Raw genomic sequence first — 12,291 nt, forward strand, 5'->3', positions numbered from 1 at the left:
AATCATATTTCAACATGCATTTAAAACATCTTTGGCTAAGACTTGCGGTCTTTTATTGTAGGCAAATAGAGTAGAACTAGGAGTTGAGGGATGGGGGAAATTGGGAGATGTTGGTGCAGATGTACAAAATTGAGTTATAAAATAAAATAGTTCTTGGGACCTACTGTACACCATAGGTGGTTATAGATTTATTAATTTGTGGTAATTATTACACAGTGTATATATCAAATCATCACATACCTTGAATATATGCAATCTTTATTATCAAGTCTTTTTTAATGTAGGCAAATACATATTTTTAATTTCTAGGAGAAAACCTCTGAGGGTTTCTGCTCTAAATGGATTACATTGCTTTTTGAATTTTCTGTGTACTTTATATAGTTAATTAATTCATTTGTCATTTATTGAGAACTTACTGTACCAGACTCTCCACAGAAGTTTAGGAATATAAAGTAAAAACAGTTCCATTAGCTGTTTTTTCTTATTCTCTTCTACCCTTTCTAGTCATATTCAATAATCATAGAAGTTTGGAGCTAAGAAAGGACCTTGGAAATATAATCTGACCCTTTTGTTTTGTATATTAGCATCTCAAGTACCTTCATTAGTCTTTATACCATACTGTCTCTAGACAGGTTAGCTACGCTTCTATTAAAATAGACAGCGGACCAGATGAAGCACACGTGTAATCCCAGCCACTCGGAAGAATGAGGCAGAAGTATCACAAGCTTGAGGCTAGCCTCAGGAACTTAATGAAACCCTGTCTGAAAATAAAAGGGATCGTAGGTGTAGCACAGGAGTAAAGTGCCCCTGGGTTCAATCCCCAGTACCAATAAATAAAATTAAGTGGAATTGAAAGTATTTATCCTTTTTGTTTTAGTCCTACCAATGAAATCCTACCAGTTTGCTCTTTTGATTCTATTTAACAAATAGCACTTAGGAGTAGATATGACAACATTAATCAGAGACTGCAATACTATTTTCAGAATACTTGTCTGAATTTGTAAATCATCACATTTCATGAATAATTTTTAGGCTTTTCTTTTATTGCTTCATATTACACATCCTTAAGGAATTTGCTCTCTGCACTGATTCAGAATCAACTAAATTTCCATCTCTTTTAGTCAACCATGTTACAAAAGAAAGCAAGCATCATGTTTTAATGTAGGAACCATCTCATTACTCCCTGAAGATGTCAGTATATTTAAACACATTTTAACCTCTTTAAGTTTATTATTATTATTATTATTATTGTTATTATTTTGAAAGAGTGAACTCATTATGTTTCCCAGGTTAACCTCCAACCCTCCCCAGTAACTAGAACTGTAGGCACATGCCACAATATCAGGCTTTAATTTTGTTATATTTTGACAATTCTCTTGACTTTAGACATTCTTATTAAGAAAATTAGGTAGTGGTAGAGTACATGCTTAGAGTGAGTCCCTATTCAATCCTAGCACACGCGCGCGCACACACACACACATTGTGTTCACTCATTTGTTCTTAAAAAGTAGGGAAACATATGACCTTAACAAACAGAAAATCAGTATCTATCTTCAAATTTGTAACAAGTTGTGAAACAAAGTTATATTTAACATTATACTTCTTAAACTCCTTTAGGTGGTTGTCCTGAAATATCACCTATTGCTTTCTAAATTGCTTAAGTATACTATTTCCACATTGTAGGCTTTTATAGCACTTGTCAACACTTTACACATTTGTGTCAATTACTTTATTAATACGAATAGTAATGTGAATAAAAATAATGTGATTTTAAAAATAGTAGTAACAAACACTTGTAGCAAATTATCTGTGCCATGAATTATGCTAAATGCTTAATCATTATCTAGCTCTTACTAAAAGTGTAAGGAGGTAGAAACTGTTATTAGTCCCACTTTACAGATGGGGAAACAGCCACCAGGAATTTCAGTAACCTGCTACTGTCATAACCAGTAAGTAATAAAGCTGGCATTTTGAACCTAAGATCTGTGAGCCTAACATCTAATAGTTAACCACTTACATAATTAGTTGGCAAGGTTATCTCACCTTCTAATCCTGAAATTCTAAAGATTTGCTTTGAAATAATCACATATTTTATGTTTATTTTAGCCATTTTTTGTGTGTTTTATCTAACATTTTTTAAAAAGTATGTCTGCTAAAGCCAAAGCATTATTGAATATTTCAGAAACCTTTTGGCCATATATATGGCAGGGGGTGTGCAGATAGTTTTTGGTATCACAAGGAATGTGGGAGACTACTAGCCTGTAATAGATAGGGGACAAAAATACTAAATATTCTCTATATTCTCTAATACATGGAACAGTTCTAGAAGGAAGAGGATCATCCTACCCAAATTGCCATTCATGTAAGCACACTGTAAACACTAAAGGATGAACTCACTATAGGAAGAAGAGGTAGAAGTGGGGACAGGTAGAGAATAAAGTTGATATTTATTACATACTTTAATTCACTTAGTATTTATTATCTCTTTTAGCATTCACAACAATCCTATGAAGTAATATTATCTCTTATATACAAATGATAACCTGAGACTTAGGGTTAGTAACTTGTACAAGGTCTTAAGAAGTAAGTATAGGTTCTTTGTGGGACTTAGCTAGACAGAAGTTTTAACAGTGCTGTTATTTCTATAAACTAAATGTCTTTTGACCCTTCTGCCCTTTTTATTTACACCATTTCTCTTCTCCTTTTTAGAATACTATTTTCTACATTCACTGACTCTGAATACTTTCCCATTCAAATTTTGGTTCACTCCACTTGCACAAAGCTGCTCTACACATTAGTCTCTGTGTTACTAAATCCTATGGTTAACTCTGAGTAAATACTTGAACTATTAAATGTATTTAACACATTTAATCACTGTCTCTTTTTTTTAAGGTTTTCCCCAAAAGTCTTAAAGCAGTTTTAAGCTTTAAAAACTTTTAAAGCTTTAAATTTCATTAACTCATTAAGTTCCAAGTTTCCTATTCTGCAAACATGGTAATTATTTCAGGTTTACTATAAATGGTATATGTCTTGCTCAATTTAAGCTTTAATAGGTGTTCTGCATCTTGGGTGATGAGAGAAAATGGATTAAATGTTAAGGACAGCCTTTATTTTCTTAAATTGACTTCCTACTGCCTTGACATTTCCACTCTTAGACTCAGTATGTCCAAAATTGAACTCTTGATTCCTCCCTTTCCCCACACACAGACCCCCTCATACCTCCCCAAAACCTGCACCCTCAATTATTTCCATCTTACTTGATGACTACTCCATTCTTCCAACACTCAAAAAAGTTGCAGTTGTTCTTGAACCCTGTTTTTTCTCTCATGCCCCACACCTACCTATCAAATTCTGTTGACTTTACCTTCAAAATAGGTCCTTAATCTCATCACTTACCACCTCTGCTGCCACCGTGATACCATCATCTCGTGTCTATATTACTTCAATGGGTTAGTCTCCATTAACATTAGTCTCCATATGTCATCTTCATAGCAGTGAGGGTGATCAGATTGTTACTCCTGTACTTAGAACCCTCCATTGGTTCTTTATCTTATTCGGAGTACAAGCCTAAGTTCTTTAACAGGCTACATTTTTTACTTCATCTTATTACTCCCCTGTATGTTCATTCCATTCCAGGTAACATTCACCAAGCAGTGCTATAGGGTCTTTCTATTAGCCAATCTCTCTCTTGAAAGTGTGTCTCCCAATATCTGCATGACTAACTTCCTTATCTCCTTCAAGTCCTTATTCAAATGTTATTTGAACATCTGGTGTTGTGTTATTTTAATTGACAAATAATAATGAAATGTATTTATGGAATATAATGTAATGTTTCACATTTAGAGATGAGCAAATTGGGCTGATTAGCCTATCCACACCTCACATACTTGTTCCTTTGTGGTGAGAACATTTAAAATTATTTTTTTAGCAATTTTGAAACATACATTATTGATTAACTATAACTGAAACTTTATATCATTTGACCAACATTTCCCTTTTCCCTGCCCATCCCACACTCCTCAGCCTCTGGTAACCATCATTCTACTCTGTTTCTGGCACATCACATTTTTAGATTCCACATACGAGATCTGTGCTGTCTTTCTTTGCCTGATTTATTTCACTTAGGATAGTATCTTTTAGATTCATCCATATTGTCAACAAATGGCAAAATTTCATTCTTTTGTAAAGCTGAATAGTATTCTGTGTGTGTGTGTGTGTGTCTGTGTGTGTGTGTGTGTAAGAGAGAGATTACTTTCTGGATAGTTAAGGTTTCCAAATTACTGATCTTCGTTAGCTAACCTTTCCTCTTTTCATTTGAGACAACTATTAAATCTGCTAGCATTAATTTTCCTTTAATTTGTATGTAATTAAGAGATCAAGCACTATGATATGTCTTCAGAGATTGGAATCTCTGAATATACCAAGAAGTATATTCCATTTCTGTCACCTTCTAGCTAATTAATTAATGCATCCTTGAAACTATTTTTAACCCTTTTGTATCCTTGAAATACAGATAGAGATCAACCTGGATGCATCACTTTCCCCTGCTAAGAGGTCTGCAGCCAAGATCACTTTTACTAAATATAGTTTGAAAGCTAACTCTCTGAAAGAGCCTTTCCTGTCCATTCCCAGGACCCAAGCAAAAATAGTGCTGGAAGCCATTGTGAAAATCAAAGCTGAGATCTTAATTACAATACTGTGGGGTTACATGATTGATTAAGTTAATGTATTTGAATTTAACCTGAAATCCAGGGTCTAACTAATATTTCAAGTAAAAGGATTTTATCATGTTCTTGTATATATGGGTGCCATTTATATTTTTTGTTTTAGGGCATGTATGTGTGTTTGTGTGTCCATATAAACATTTTCCCCCACTAATATTTACCAGGTGAATGGAGCAGAATTAATACCTTTTTTTTTTTTTTAATGAATAGTGCATGCCACTTTTAAGTAGAACTAATATTGGAACTGTATTTCCCTTTTGAATTCCAGAGAAATATCAGGCATTCAAATAATCAGGAATCAAGATAATCAACAATGTCTGTTACTGAGGAAGAACTGTGTCACCATATGAAAGTTGTTGTTCGTGTACGCCCTGAAAATAGAAAAGAAAAGGCAACTGGTTTCCATAAAGTGGTCCATGTTGTGGATAAACATATTCTAGTTTTTGATCCCAAACAAGAAGAAGTCAGTTTTTTCCATAGAAAGAAAACTGCTAATTTCGATGTTACAAAGAGACAAAATAAAGATCTTAAATTTGTATTTGATGCTGTTTTTGATGAAACTTCAACTCAACTGGAAGTTTTTGAACACACTACCAAGCCAATTCTTCGTAGTTTTTTGAATGGCTATAATTGCACAGGTAATTATTTCAATTTGGAATTTAATTTTTTCATCTCATTACAGCTTTATGCTGGAAGAGACATTGGTCATTTCTTTTAAATATAATCAAATTCAAGGTACTTGTATGCTAAAAATTCTTAAGAAATTTAATAGACTATCTTTAAATGTAGACTTATTTTGAAATTTAGTCATCAGACATAACTTATTTATCATTTACAAAACTTTGTCTTCCCAGGGCCTTACTATGGCCCTATCATTAGTCCTTTCATCTTCCCGTGTTATTAACCACATGCGTCTTGCAATTGATGTCACTTTTCTCATCATTTTTACTCATAAGTATTCTCACTGCTTACCTATAGAGTTGTCTTATCCCTGGAGAACAGTCCAGGAATAAGCATGATTTTTCTTTCAGGTACTTTGAATTAAAAAGATTAAGACTCCATGATAATTGAGTGTCTTGTGCTATTTTAGTGTATTTTCAGCCCAAGAAGCATCTGCTTTGACAAAACTATAATTTGCCTTTGCAAAAGTCCAGGTTGGTTTCTCACTCAGAGAGAGAGAGAAATGTAAAATGGACAGTTAATTCAGTGGGTATAAGTCACTGAAAACCATTACTAATAACTTATTTTTATAATTGTCAGTTTTTATAAATGCCAGTTTTTATAACATTTTGCCCAAGCCACTCCACACAACTATAACATGTACGTTTCACTATCACTGACTGATTCAGTGTTTTGGTTTTTTGTTTTTGGTTTTCTGTATTGGGTATTGAACCCAGGGCACCCTCCACTGAGCTATATCCCCAACAGATGTATTATTTTGAGACAGGGCCTCAATAAGTTGCCCAGACTGGGCTCGAACTAGTGATCCTCCTGACTCAGCCTCCCAACTTGCTGGGATTATAGGCATGTACCACCATGCCTGGCCTGATTCAGTTTTATGACAGAAGAATTACCCTTTTGAGTAAGAATGAAATGTGGTTTATTGATTGGGATTGCTGTGATTTTTTTATTTTTATTTTTAAGTAGATAATCATTCTGTGTTCACAAAACATCATACTGCTAATAGAGCGTTTTAAACTAATTTTTAACATAATACTGAGTTACTAGCTGGCTTGCTAGGCTCTAAGGATACATGGCCTCTGCCTTGGGGGAGCTCACAATTAGAAATACAGTGTGATGCCAGGCATGGTGGCACAAGCCTGTAATCCCAGTGGCTTGGGACACTAAGGCAGCCTCAGCAACTTAATGAGGCACTAAGCAACTCAGTGAGACCCTGTTTCTCAATAAAATACAAAAGAGGTGTGAGGATGTGGCTCAGTGGTGAAGCGCCCCTAGTTCAATCCCTGCTACCAAAAAACAACAAAAGAAATACAGTGTGATACATGTTATGATAGATAGGGATGTGTAGCATACTTTGAGAGTGCAAATGAAGTAGATGTTTCTGCCTAAGACGGTTAAGAAAGGAACAGAAAAAATGACATTAGTGCCAAGCAAGAACAAACAAGTGATATTTATTGGGTTTAAAAGTTACTATTCAGAATATCCAGATACCCACCAGACAGACAGTGGATGTGGTAATGTTATGTTGTGTCTTAAAAAAGAGCTTTGATGTCTTTTCATGAAAATTCAGTACTTGCGTATGGTGCCACTGGAGCAGGGAAGACCTACACAATGCTAGGATCGACTGCTGAACCTGGAGTAATGTACCTAACAATGTTAGATCTTTACAAATCCATGGATGAGATTAAAGAAGAGAAAATATGTAGTACTGCAGTTTCTTATCTGGAGGTAAGTTGGCATTGTCACTTTTTTAGGTTAATCACTGTTTTTGAGAACTCTTTCTTTAAATTACATGGGTCATTCAAATTATTTTGTTACACAGACGTTTCTCATGAATGTGGAAAATCATCAAAATATCTGTTTTTTTATGTATGTTACTGTTTTTCCCCCCCTTCTTTTTTTGGCACAATTTCAAACTTGCAGAGAAGTTGTAAAAATAGTACAAAGAACTTCCAGATACCCTTCATTCACCAAGATCTCCCATATGTTAACATTTTACAACATTTGCTTTCTCTCTGTATGTGTATGCATCTGTTTTTTTCAGAACTGTTTAAGTTGCAAGCTGGTAAATAAAAGAAAATTTCTTAAGTAACTTTGAATACTTACTCAGAATCAGAAAATTAGCAATGTTAAAATGTCATTATCTCACCTACAGGTCTTAATAAGATATTGCTAATTATTCTATTATTGCCCTTTATTGAAAACAAAATCTAAGACCATGAATGGCATTCATCTGTCATACCTCCTTAATCTCCTTAAATGTGAAATTTAATGTGTTTGAATTTTATGATGTGGCCATAAAATCTTCAGTTTGGGTTTATCATGATTAGATACAGGTTATGTACTGGCAGAAAGACCACAGAAGTAATGTTGAGTTCTTTTGCTTTATATCAAAATCTTTATGTGGTAATTGATCCCATTATTGACAATGTTAACTTTGATTAATTTCATCATGCTGGTATCTGCAGGTTTTCTTCACTCCAATAATACTATTTTACCCTTTATAATTAGCGGGTACCTTTTGGGAAAACAATGTAAATTTCTCTTTCTCCTCAAAGTTGCATGTATTAGTATTAGCATCCACTGACAATTCATGCCTGAATCAATCATTATTTTGATGGTAGATGGTGGTGATTTTTAAATTCCATCATTTCTTCTACCTTTGTTCATTGACTTTTTACTTTAAGAAGGAGTTTTTCTTTCCTTTATTTCATCAAAATGGAATCATTCAATAGGTTATAATCCTTCTCTGTGAACAGTTTTGCAATTGTGCAAGATTTTGGCAATTGAGGTTCTTTTATGCTGCCTCTTGTGTCCTTTTGACATATCCCATCATTCTTTGAGATCTGCTACCCTCTTAATAATAACTGATAATCAACAAATGATAACTAAGTGGCAGACATTCTAACTTTGCGTCTGGACAGTGTTTTAGAAACCAATGCAGAAACAAAACCCTCATTTCATTGTCAATGCTAATAGGCATTTCTAGTATCAGAAAATTTCTCTCATTAACACTCTAGTTTGATTCCTACTATGGGAGTTTCTTTCAAAGACTGATTAAAATCAAATATGTTGCTAAAAGTTTCCTTATCAGTCTAAAACTTAGAGATGAAGTAAAACTGATTTTCATCAAGAAGTGAAATGAATTATTCTGTATTCAGGATATCTAAAGATTTCTTTAGAAAGTGATCTTTTTTTTGTTTTTTGTTGTTCTTGGTAAATCTTTTCTAAATGGGAGAACTTTTAAACTAATATTTTCATAATTTTTTCTCAGTTAATTTGTATTTGCTTTCATTATGTTAGTGATATGACAGTACCATTTATGGATAGCTCGTGCACCAAAATTGCTTATAGAATATTAAAAAATTACTTATGACTAGACCTCAACCCTTGGATATTTTAGTTTCACAGGTCTGGGGTGTGGCCCTGCCCTCTTACAAAAGCTCCCATTTGAGTCTAATGTGTAAATCAACTTGGGATTAATCATTCCGTGTAGTATGGTTGAAGTGGATAATGGAAAGCAATAGAAAAATGAGTGCTACTCATCAAAAAAATAAGAAGTAAAAATTATCTCTTTATATTATTATTTTATTACTTTGAACTTTATTACAGTTTAACAAAATGTTGTCATTGTTTGTAGAGAATTGTACCAGCAACAAATTTTCACTATAGGCTATTTATTAGATCATAGAAGGAAATAATAATACAAGTGTTTTTTACTTAATTTATTTAATTAATGATACAAGTGTTTTTTACTTTATTTATTTGGTACTGGAGATTGAAACAGGGCACTTTACCACTCAACTACATCCCTAGCCTTTGTTTATTATTTTGATCTTTGAGGATTTTGCTTTTGTTTGCTTTGTTTTCGGGGGATTTTTTAAAAATATTATTTTAGTTGTCAATGGCTCTTTTATTTTATTTATTTTTTTGTGGTGCTGAGTATCAAACCCAGAGCCTCACACATACCAGGCAAGCGCTCTACTACTGAGCCACAACTCCAGCTCCTGTTTTTGTTTTTGAGACAGGTTTTCACTGAGTTGCTTGGGGTCTGTCCAAGTTACTTAATCTGGTGTCAAATTTGCAATCCTGCGTCAGCCTCCCAAGTCACTGAGATTATAGGGGTGCACCACCAAGCCAGCCAAAATAATCTTTAAAGACTTCTTATCAGTAGAAGTTATAAGTTTCACTTGGCAACAAGTAGTAAATTTCGTACCTTTAATTTATAAAAGCAAATCAATAATATTACCTATATGTATTATTTATAGAAATTATTTTTTAAATGTTGCCAGATATAGAAAACAGATGTGTATTCATCTCAGGGAGTAGAATGGTTATCTAGGCTTCAGTCTCTATTTTACTGTTAATCTTTGTGACCATGGACAAATTTCTTTGTCTTTGTTCTTTTGTCATTAAAATGGGGAGGAGTCCCCTTAGTAATTGTATATTAAGCAATGTAATGGGAGGATTAAAGAGACAAATATCATCTGTATGAGTTTTATTTAACATTTATTCTCTAAAATTTACGTATTTCCAGGATATAGGAAAAGGCAACTTAGCGGCGTTACATATTTCTGTCTTAGTATAGTTATCATACCAGGAATTATGGGGTAAGGTTATAATGACTCCAATTTTTAGTGTCAATTTTAAAACTAGATGATCAAACACTTCTATTTTTTGGAATGGTAGAAAATATATGGCACCATGAAATAAAAGGAATGAGAAAATAAAAATGAATTGCTGCTTTTATCTTTAAGGTCCTTATAATAAATCATTTCTGTATGTGTCTTATAATCACTATTATTTTTTGCTTCAGTGCCAAAGTGGGTTTTTGTTTTGTGTTGCTATTGTTTTTAAGGTTTACAATGAACAGATTCGTGACCTCTTGGTGAATTCTGGTCCACTTGCTGTTCGGGAAGATGCCCAAAAAGGAGTAGTTGTTCAGGGTCTGACATTACACCAGGTATGTTTACAAATGCCTTTTTTCTCAGGTTACAATAATAATATGTATAACTAGCCATTTATACAAGCCATTTACTTATTTTCCAACCTATTCAGGAAAGAAGTAAACTAATGAAATACAGAATTATATTAATTAGGATGTCTTACTCTTTTGAAAAAATTGGGTGGGTTTTTTTTTCTTCAAAAATCTACTTGAAATTCAATTTTGTGTTTTATTCTGCTAAATACAGTTATATTTTTATCTCTGCAACACTAGATTTATCTTTTATTCGTCATACATTACCAAGTACTAAGCAGGTGATACACAGTTGATATTTAATACAATTGAGTGTTAGGAAACATTTTCGTTTTACCTTTAAAAGTCTTGTTTGTTGAAAGTTTATAGAAGGGCTCAGGTTGTACCTTAGTGGTAGAGTACTTGCCTCATATGTATGAGTCCCTGGGTTTGATCCTGAGCAGTGCACACACACATACACTCACAAAGAAAAATAAATATTGTTAAACATGGATTTCTAATTTGTGTACTTTTTTCTAATTTAAACTTCTATAGCCCAAATCCTCAGAAGAAATTTTGCACTTATTAGATAGTGGAAATAAAAACAGGACACAACATCCCACTGATATGAATGCTACATCTTCTCGTTCTCATGCTGTTTTCCAGGTAATGACCCATTACTTCTAAAGTAAAATTTAAGATAAATGAAGCACATTTCATCAATGATAATTTCCATACATAAGGAAAAAGATCTCATCATCTGTAGACTTCCTTCTTCTCAGTACTCCTTTTACTTTGCAGCTTTTAAGAATATTTAGAGTTGAGATGGCATAAATCAAAAACATGAGTTTTCACCTTTGTGAATATATTTCACAAAAATACAGAATTTATAAGGACAGGATGGTAAAGTGATAGCAATAGAAGCTTTTTTTGTTAAGCAGGTGAAAATATTTAGTCATTCCAGTAAAATAATCCCATATTCAAAGTAAGATTTCTCCTATATAGATCTAGATTAACAGAGCTATTTGATAAGGTGGATATTAATTCACTTGTTAAAAGATTTCATCGCAAGGACCATGTAAGTACCTGCATTCCTTAAAAAGAATGATGCAGTTGATATGACATTTGTTAAGAATACAAGTCCAGAAAGACCTAAAGTATTGGTTAGTAGCCATTGCTTGTACCTCCTAGTCCATTTTACATAAAATGATTATATAAATCTTGATTCTAAATTTATGCTATGTAAAATTCTTATGAAACAGAAATTATTGCAGTTGAAAGAATTTATATCTCAGGCAATTAAGTCACTCAAATAATCTCCAGTAAATAAAATTTCATTGATCTTTTCTTTTCTTACCACTATTTATCATTAGTCTTGTGAGAAATATTTATCTGCAACACTGAAATTTCCCTGAAATACCTTAGACCTTGCTTTATAAAAAAATGTAAGTAATTTTGTAAGGGAGTAATAGGTTTCCTTCTTTACCACCTATTTTATGTCACTTAAAATACTAAGAAACAGCTTAAAGCCGTTGAATAAATTATACCTTACTGTGCAGTTGAAAATAACAAGCATACTACTACCTTTTTCGTATATAATATTAATATGATGCATTAATATATAATATATTACATATATGTTATATAGTATATTCTCCATTTTGGGCCAACATTCTGCTTTTCTTTGAGAGCAATCCTAGAGGCATGCAAAGCATTCTGACCACTGCCTTGGTTTTCTCTTAGGAACATTATTTCTATAGAACTCCCATCCCACACCCACCCACCCTCACCTCTGATACTTCCATGTTTTGATTCAAGGGGTACCAGAATAAGGGTGACAATTTTTTTGACTCTGAACAGGTCAAGAGTTATATTCCCCCAGTTATATACTGTGTTAGTCAGCTTTCTCTTGCTATTAAAAAAAAAAAA

At 33.2% G+C, this 12,291-nt stretch overlaps 1 protein-coding gene across 1 annotated transcript in view; it reads left to right on the top strand.

Annotated features, from left to right (window-relative positions):
• Kif18a (kinesin family member 18A) overlaps window positions 1-12,291 on the top strand; it is a 69,842-nt gene that overhangs the window by 1,528 nt on the left and 56,023 nt on the right. Inside the window, exons 2-5 of the mRNA XM_047517536.1 lie at window positions 4,993-5,362; window positions 6,976-7,133; window positions 10,264-10,368; window positions 10,918-11,028. Coding sequence (XP_047373492.1) covers window positions 5,038-5,362; window positions 6,976-7,133; window positions 10,264-10,368; window positions 10,918-11,028 — 699 coding nt within the window. The 5' untranslated portion in view covers window positions 4,993-5,037. The remainder of the gene's footprint in view (window positions 1-4,992; window positions 5,363-6,975; window positions 7,134-10,263; window positions 10,369-10,917; window positions 11,029-12,291) is intronic.

Source organism: Sciurus carolinensis, chromosome 11 (assembly GCF_902686445.1).
Source record: "Sciurus carolinensis chromosome 11, mSciCar1.2, whole genome shotgun sequence".
Taxonomy (NCBI): Eukaryota; Metazoa; Chordata; class Mammalia; order Rodentia; family Sciuridae; genus Sciurus; species Sciurus carolinensis.